Source organism: Athene cunicularia (assembly GCF_003259725.1).
Source record: "Athene cunicularia isolate RWA chromosome 9 unlocalized genomic scaffold, athCun1 chr9_part1, whole genome shotgun sequence".
In the NCBI taxonomy this organism is placed as follows: Eukaryota; Metazoa; Chordata; class Aves; order Strigiformes; family Strigidae; genus Athene; species Athene cunicularia.
Window position 1 is genome coordinate 26,722,946 of NW_020799110.1, and position 9,435 is coordinate 26,732,380.

A 9,435-nucleotide genomic window follows, 5' to 3' on the forward strand; every position below is an offset into this window, starting at 1 on the left:
ATTTTCCAAAGGCAGGAAGACTGTTGGCCATTCCATATTTATTGTTTAGATTTGTCTCAGTAAAATTAAGCCACCAGTGGAGATGAGGCAGCACTTTACTCACTGGATTGTTTCATTACTTAATAGGTGACATATGTTTAGTTCCCTATATTTTTGATGAGGGCTTAAGCTGATGCCAATGAGTTGTCTTAAAACTGACTATAGGCACCTAAGTCTGGATGATTTTAAGATCTGTAGCAGCAGAGAAAATAGATTACAGTGGAAATACTAGACGAATACAAAACATGAATGTGTTTAGAGCAAGGTATAGATGGAGAATTGACCACACCTTCACCTCCTTCCCGCACAGATGCTGTACCAAGGACAAGCTCAGAGACCTGATACAAGGAACTTACAGCACAGAGACACATTTAAGATTAATGTCTCATAGATTTCTAAAATAAACTAATATGGCTGTACAGCACTCCATTTTATGTGAAAGCTTGTGACATAGCTTTATGGAGATAGGGCTATGATAAGGTATTTAGTAATGCATTCATTTCAAAACTGTGCTGAGCAAAATCTGGAGTTCAAGTTTTCTGAAAATTGGAGGTTTGATGGCTACATAACATTGGTTCTGGTTTTGAAACCACCTTGGCAGTTACTAGTTTTCCGATTACTGTTTTGAGGGTAGTGTGTGTGGCTGCTATATAAACCAGCAGTCTTTCTAGGTATGCAGCATCTTTGAAAAGCAGATTTATTTTTTTTTTCCAAGTTCTCCTTTGTTAATACTTGAGCAGACCATTGTCAGGTTTGGATTTAAATTGCTGGCGTTAACAGCACAGCATATTTAATGCATTAGGGGGCATCAGAATGAATCTGATTGTTCTACTTAATGACAGAAAAAGGCTGCAGTATCTGGGGCCCACTGAAACCATTAGAGTTCCTTGGCTGGGTTCTGTGGGTGTGTCCTGGTTCAGCTAGGATAGGGTTAAGTTTCCCCAGCAGAGAAGGGGGAAGGGATCTCCAGTCAAGTTATTCATACCATGCTGAGGTCAGGTCCGGGCGTGGGAACGCAGGAACTTTTTCCTTTGTGGTTTTGGTGATGGGGAGAATCGTAAATGCGCTGTCTGTAACCATTGCGGTATTTCTCTGTATGTCTTTTGTCTTGTTCACTGTTATTGTTGTTTATTGTTGTCATCATTGCTCCTGTTGTTGGTCAGATTGTTTATCACACTGTTGTATTAAATTTCTTCTTATTTTAACCCGGGGTTTGTGCCTCACTTCCAGCCTGACAGGCTGCGGGTGGGGGAGGGGCAATGGCAACGTGGTCTCCAGTCCCGGCAGGGCTTAAACCACCACAGGGTGTTACCCAACTAAAGATCTTCAGCCATTACCACATAGGTTTACCTATAAATTTCAAAATATTAGTGCCAGGTTGCAGAAAAAAATATTTACTTTCTTTCTTCCTTGTTCTATTCGTTTTCCCTAATTCTCTGCCACACAACTAAGGAGAGTAAATCTAATGACAAAGTAATCTCTCATGCTGGATTATGTTTTAGATTTCTTAACAGTTTCCATTAAGTGTAATCTGAATCATGGGAGAAGAACTGTTATAAAATGTATGCTTCTTTGAAAGTTTTGGTAAAAGATAATAATTTATAAAGTTTTTCTACATTTTAAGCCATTATAAGCAGTGTTTTCCTAATGCCACAGTTTCCTGAATGCATTGAGATAGTAAGTTGTGGGACTTTACTGATTTCCTGAATAAGATTTCCAATTCTTTTTTTTTTTTTTTTCTTTGTAAGTGTGAAGTGTGTTAGGTGGAAGAAATAGTACAGATCTGCAATGATTTATCATGTTGCTCATCCATTAAAGTTACGTATATATGCATGAGGAGCATGTGTATATAGGCAGTGATACCACAGAACAGTATTAACTATTACAGTTGTTGCAGAGTTGCATAGAAACTGGATCTGTATGAGATTTGTGTTCTGATAAATTAGTTTTCCAAGAACTTGGGCACCTAATAATTTAAAATACTATTTCCCAAACTCTGCATCCATTAAATTTCATCTTATCTTGCAATTGCAGAACTTTCTTAGAGCTGTCGGTACCTCAGAGGTCTGCTGCTATTTAAAAACAGAATTACCTGTGTCTGGATTGTGCTGAATTGCCTGGTATCTGCTATTCTCAAACTGCAGCAGGACTCAGAAACAAGGTATTTTACCTACTGGTTTTACCTAATCCACATTTTACATGCTTAATAACAGTTCTCTTAATCTACTTCATTTAGACTACAAAAAATAGTTTCAATTGGTGGGATTAGAGGTTTTGTAAAATTACTAACCTTGCATTCACAGCTTTGCTGCATATTAGGTAGAGGAAGGATTTGAAGACAGATTGTTTATAACATACGTTTGCGAGTGTTAATTGATCATTTGCTAAAAAGGACACTGATATCTCCCCAGTTTACTTTTTCCTTTTTTTTTTTCTTTTTTTTTTTTTTTTTTTTTTTTTGAGAGGGAGGACAGACCATACTGAGCACTTTTAATGGCAGCACAAGGCTCACAGATGTGAATGGAAGTGGATTTAAGTGACTAAATTAATTCTAAAGGGGATGCTAAACATATCTCCTCCTTCGGTATTTTGTCTTAGCTAGATCAGACAGTTGATATCAGACATCTCTCTTTGTTGAACAAGGAGCCTAAAGATGTTAGCTTGCAGCTGTGAATTCTGATGGGTAGAAAGACACTATAGTTAGAGTTCATGCCAAAACTTAAGTAGTTTTAGTAAAATGCAAACAAGAAGTAGAAACTGTTCTGTCCTTAAGAGACCACAGTGTAAATGGGGAAAATAGAGAAAAAATGTGAAGCAGAGGTATTTCTATCTTACAGGTGAGGGACTGATGTGTTGGCTTGCTGAGGTTCATAAAACAAATCTCAGCTAGGATTAAATATAAATGTCCTTATAGTAGAAGGCATCAGAACCAGAAGGAAGTTATGAGATCCTGATCTTTACTGCTGGGAAACCTGAGGACCAAAGCTTCTGGTTTCTTTTTTACTTGAAAATGTTGTCCATTTGAGAATTTTGTGCATGTATACAGATTTTTCCAGGATCCATCTCTGGCCAAGATGCTCACAGAAACACTGAGCATACACACAGCTAGAAAATGGTATTAAGGTAAGTACACCAGATACTGAGACAGAAAACAAAGTTTAGAATGCTGATTATCAGGTCAGACTCTATCTGGAAGGTAATGTGCTTCCCAAATTAACAAGAGCAGCTTCCCGGCCACAAGTATTCATATGCCATTTTTGCTTTTTTAGAACAGGAAAAAATTGTTACATTATCACTTAGAATCACTAACAGTTTCTTTACAGTTTATACATTTTGTATGTGTTTACAAATATGGAGTTACCTATTAGTTCTAGACTGTTTTTTCTCCATCTTTGGCTTTCTGTTCTTATTAAAAAAAAAAAAAAAAATCAAAATTGTTCTCAGTATTTGCATAACACGTGTGTAAGCAAAACTCAGAAGGCTTGTTCATAGCCTCATTATCCAGCCTCCACTTCAGCAGTGTCATTTAACAAACACAACACTATATAAAGGGGAGTTGTGCAAACCACTCTTTCATTTCACTTTGAAGCAAAAGGGTAAGTTGAATTTCCTTTCAATAAATCACAAGGAACTTCAGCTAGAAGGCAAACCTGTTCCTTTTCATTTCTGTGGTCATATTTACATTCTAAAATTAAATTTTCCATTATTAGTATTTTTTTACTTTGCTTATACTAGTAATTTTAGTAGATGAGGAGATGCCTGAAGGACATCAGATTGTAATGACTGATGACAATCATTAAAACTGGATTAAAACTGAAGAGCTTTTTTTTTCCATTTTGCTATACAACTGATCAGGACTCTGACTCTGCATCATAATCCAATTATGAGCTGGATGCAGTGGTCCATTCAAATGTAACTCCCTGAATGATCAGCTCCAGATGAAGAGTACCTGTTGCAATTGCATTTCGTTATCTCAGGGATGTAAGTATTCCTAGCCACCTACGGTAGGATTCTGTTAGGGACTTTAATAATCAGCTCTCTGAGTCATTGATCAGCAGTCAGAGGTGTCCACTAGCCTTCAATACAGTATATGATAAAAAACTTGGGACGCTTCAGATTAAACACATGAACCTTGACACCACTTTTAATACAGCACGTTTCTTCTTAAGTGGATATAAAATTTCCAGCTGTTGAAGTGGAAATTTTTGACCATGAGGAATAGATACTGCTATAAATTAAACATAGCCTATATGTAGCAAAACACTGAAATTCATGATATAACTGAATATTCTTATGTTCCAGGCTATGTCCCACTGAACTGATTTTGTTGAGACATTCCTCTAGAAAAACAAGTGAACTCTGCCTTTTAAAATAGTTGGTATTGATGCAGATTTAGAATAGTGTCAAAATCCTTTTATGATAAGAATTGGTCTGGAAGATGTAATTAATACTTTTTTTAGTTTCAGTGTATCCATTTAATAAATGGTAATAATAATAACCTGATTATTTTATTCTGCTTGGCATATATGCTTTGAAACAAACACCTTGTTTTAACTGATGAACTCAGGTGTTAATAATCTTTCAGCATTCAAGCCAACCAAGATTTCATTTTCAACTTTAAGAGGAGCTGGATTTAGAACATATTATGTGTCAATTAAAATGATCTTGTCAATTCTGACTTTTTTTAAGGATGGAAGTTTTTAGGAGAGTGTCGTTCATGATCCTTTCTAATTCATGCCAGAAGAAAAGTCATGGGTATTGAGTTATATGTTTTGCATGAGAGTCAACCCATCAGGGTCATCTCACTTAGAAAGGTATACCCATTCTGGCACCCTGAACCTTTCTTTCTCTATATTATTATTTTAATTGAATGATGCCAATAACTGTATGTGTCCATGCCATAGTGTCTCATAGTCCATCAGTTCAAGTTTTATAACCACACAGCATTACTAATGCTGCATACCCACTAGCTGCATTGTAAGCCCATGAGCTATAGTTTAGAATGCTTTTTAGTCATAATATCTTGTCACTGAGATTATAATCTTACTTAATGTTATAGTTGAAAGGATAAAATAAGATGCATAGGCCTATTTCCAACCAGCAAAAATGCATTTTCTACAAGACTAACTCTGACATTTTCAAGCTTGTGGAATTTTGTTCAAGATAAGATAGGAATGCCAATAGAGCTATAAAATTTTGCCAATGTGTAAAACACTCTATCAGTTGTCTTATTTCAAATAAATGTGCTTAAATACTACTGTGCTTAAAGAGATTGCTAACTAACTCCAAAGCACCACAACAACCATTGTAGCAGATGGTGCCTTTCAGGTTGATAACACAGGCATCTATGTTTCATTGAGTGATTACAGCCCTTACAGACAACTAATGGCTTAAGTGCGATCAGTTACATCTAAGCCCATAATTTCTCAAGGATTAATCCAACAACTAGTCAGTGATAGAAAAAAGGATGATTTGTCTTCACTACTCCTAAATGCGTAGCTGTCATTTTGTAGTGAGCATACCAGTCTGTATCAGTCTAGAAAGAGTTTTGTCTATAAGCTATGCAAAAGCAGCAAAAGAGATCTGGAAAATCTCTTATACCTAAAATATAGACTTTATTTAAACAAGGAAAGATTGTAAATTTCAAGAAGGGACAAATGGGAAAGAAAAAAAAAAAAAAAAAAAAGAAAGAAAAAAGTGTTCAAGCCACTGCCTACACCTTCTTACAGAATCATTGCCTAACAAATATGTGGGGTTTTTTACAGCTGGCCTGAGCAATCATGTTCTCTTACATGTCCTACATGCTCACAGCAGTAGCTGCTTTGCTAGTGACTTGTGATGCATTGTGTAAATGCCCAGGAATTCCTGGTCTGTTTGGTATCCCTGGACTGCCTACAAGAGATGGTCTGAAAGGACAGTCACATCTATCAGGTAAGTAAACATCCCTTTTTTGCAAAAAATCCTTGTCATGAAGGATGGATGAATAAAACCAGTTAACTCAGAAGGATATGTTCCCTTAAGGAAGCAGCTCCATTAAACCAGAGGGAAAACTGAACAGAGGAAATGTTTTTGGCTTGGGTTTTTTTGGTTTGGTTTTTTTTTTTCTAAAAGATAGGCCCCTTCTCTCTTCTGAGAGAAGAGCAGAAATGAACAGGTTATCAATACTTAAACATATAAATATAATATATAGAAATATATATGTTTGTAGTGCTTTTTCATTAACCTTGCAAAGGCAATTGCTTCTTTAACAGCAGAAGTTCTTTTTTTTTTTCTTTTTTTTTTTTTTTCCTAAAAGTATGAAGAAATATTCTGGTATTTACAAGTGTAATTAAAAGGCTTCTGGCATGTCTCCTCTCTAGTATGCAAAGATGCTATGTGCAAAAGAACACATTTTGCACTGTGCAATTTTCTTTCTATGTAGAAATGCTTTCTCCAGGTCCATTACTAAGGCTAAAGTGCTATCAAAATTATTCTTAGATGCCACACATTTCAGTTTGAGTTTAAGATCTATTTCATCCTGAAGTTCCCAGAAAATGCATCAACTGGAAAGAAAAATATGCTTCTCTTTCTTGGCCACAAGGTGAGAAAGGAGAAAAAAGGGATATTGGACTACCATGTGAAAAAGGATGATGTCCATGTAGTGTTCTGTCAGTCAAGTGGACTCTCTCTATTAGGTCAAAGATGTTGTTTATTACTGACTGGGAAGTGCAGTAAGAGTTGTAACACTGCAACTCAGAGAGATGCAGTAGTATTTTGTGCTTCGGAAATATGATCATGAGAGCACACTAGTAACTTCATTCTACATGTAGGACCCTTGTTATCCATGGAAATTTGTATGAAAAAAAAGTATCTACCTTTACAGTGATTTCCCATCTTTAGTAAGCAGTGTTGGATGGCCTGTACTTCACACAACTATAACAGTATTCATGGTTTCCACTAAAATAAGATTCCACTATAAAACAATCCATCCAGCAGATTAAAAAGAAAATAGTATGGTTCCTGCCCCCAAATCTCACTAATGATTATTAGAAAGAAATAAATTCTCTTTGGCAAAGCCAAAGACATGACAACCATAAGTCTTCAACCTATGATCAGCATTTTAGAGGGTTGGAGGTTTCTGTTTGTTTATTGTGATATAGCTTAACAACAGTGTGAAAAAATACTGAGGAAATATTTATTTCATGCCAGATGATGATTAAAAAAAAAAATTGTGTGCTAGTTAGTTTTGGATTTTTTTTTTTTTATCCAAGAAATTGTTCTTACCAGTAGAGCCTAGTTTTGCTTTTGTATAACTTCTATTTTTCTCTGTGTAGGTCTACCTGGTTCTCTGTACACTGAAGTCTGCAACATTTTAGATTTGAAACGTCGACTTTCCAGACTTGAAGGCGGTAATTTTTCCCATTTTTACTTTTTAAGCTCACAATCAGTTTGAAGTGCAATAGGTAAAATTCATTATAGAATCATGACTTGCATGAAAGAAATCATGCTTGGAAATGGTACTGCATCCCAAAACTCAATTTTCTCATCCAAAGCAGGGGAGATCGGGACTCATTTTCCCTGAAGAAGCAGATTTTTCTTAGGAACACTAATGTATATTTATTCAAATTATTAAAAAATATTCCAGCTGTTGCATGTTCCACATGGATTCATGGGAACTTCCCAGCCTTGTGCCGCGATGCTAGCATTTTTATCTATCAGAATGTTAAAGGTGGTAAATTGTTTTGTACTGAGAAGGAATTCACAAAAATTATAATTTGTTTCACTTGCTCAAATTTGAAGCAAATTCATCCTCTTTAGAGAGTACTCACAATATAATAGATCTGTATGTAGCAGATGTTAGTGGGGCATTCTTGTCTTGGAGAAGACAATGACAGGTTGTCAGAAGCAAGATAACAATATATTTAGTGAATGACTAGCGATTTGGTAAAATTTGAAGATCTTTATTTCTCTTCATGCTTCGCTCACATTCTTGCCCTCTATTCTTCTTACCACCTCTAATTTTCTCTTCATCTCTTGACTTCTCTTTCTTTGCTTTCTCATCAGTATGCTATAGGAAATTAAAAAAGCTAACTAGGTTTTTTTCTGTTCATGTTTTAGTGCTTGCTTTGAATGGGAAAATAATAGAAGTAGGAGAGAAAATACTTGCCAGTAATGGAAAGGAAGTAGATTTTCCATCTGCACTAGAATCCTGTGAGGAGGCTGGAGGAACTCTTGCAACTCCCACAAACGAGGAGGAGAATAAAGCAGTTCTGGGTATTGTGAAACAATATAACCGATATGCTTACTTGGGCATTAAAGAGAGTGAGACTTCAGGTCAATTTATGTATATGAATGGCATACCTCTGAATTATACTAAGTGGCACCCACATGAGCCCAATGGAAAAGGGTCAGAAAAATGTGTGGAGATGTACACTGATGGGACCTGGAATGACAGAAGATGCAACCTGTATCGCCTCACGATCTGTGAATTTTAAAGAATGGCCTTTCAGCCCCCTCAAATTATGGAAACAATGACATATCCTGTCTCAGGTTCAGGCAATTTCTGTGATTATTCTATGTCAGAAAATCTAAAATTAATCATATTATGTTGTGGTTTGGGTTTTTTTTTCCTTAAGAAAATGCCAAATGTGGTAGGTGATTAACTTAATTAAAATGTACCTCATCTGCTGTGTTTGTCTCTTTTGGAGGGTTGGAAATAGCTCAGCATTCATTTTTTATGGCACACTGTCTCTGTGCACTGTACCTTTATGAAGATTAGAAGAAAATTCCAAGGTTTGACTTGGCATATTGGAAAAGGCTGAAGTTAAAACTGCCCATGGCTTCATAGTGGAAGCATTTCCAACTATTTCGAACTATGCTTATTGGATGAAGGAAAGGCTGTGGATGTGATTTACCTTGACTTTAGCAAGGCTTTTGACACCGTTTCCCACAGCATTCTCCTGGAGAAAATGGCTGCTCGAGATTTGGACAATCGCACACTTTGCTGGGTAAAAAACTGGCTGGACGACCAGGCCCAGATAGTTGTGGTGAACGGAGTTAAATCCAGTTGGCAGCTGGTCATGAGTGGTGTGCCCAAGGGCTCAGTTTTGGGGCCACTCCTGTTTAACATCTTTATTGATGATCTAGACGACGGGACTGAGTGCACCCTCAGTCAGTTTGCAGATGACACCAAGTTGGGTGGGAGTGTTGATCTGCTCGAGGGTAGGGAGGCTCTGCAGAGAGACCTGGACAGGCTGGAGCCATGGGCTGAGGCCAACTGGAGGAGTTTCAATAAGGCCAAATGCTGGGTGCTGGTCTTGGGCCACAACAACCCCCAGCAGTGCTACAGGCTTGGGGAGGAGTGGCTGGAAAGCTGCCAGTCAAAGAGGGACCTGGGGGTGTTGATTGACAGCCGGC

The 9,435-nt window shown here is 37.0% G+C and overlaps 1 protein-coding gene across 1 annotated transcript; it reads left to right on the forward strand.

Annotated features, from left to right (window-relative positions):
- Positions 1-3,129: 3,129 nt before the first annotated feature.
- On the forward strand, positions 3,130-8,689 carry LOC113483479 (pulmonary surfactant-associated protein A-like). The gene is made up of 4 exons (XM_026855022.1): positions 3,130-3,162; positions 5,805-5,970; positions 7,353-7,427; positions 8,137-8,689. The coding sequence occupies exons 2-4, from the start codon at positions 5,820-5,822 to the stop codon at positions 8,511-8,513; spliced, it is 603 nt and encodes a 200-aa protein (XP_026710823.1). The 5' UTR covers positions 3,130-3,162; positions 5,805-5,819; the 3' UTR covers positions 8,514-8,689.
- Positions 8,690-9,435: the final 746 nt, after the last annotated feature.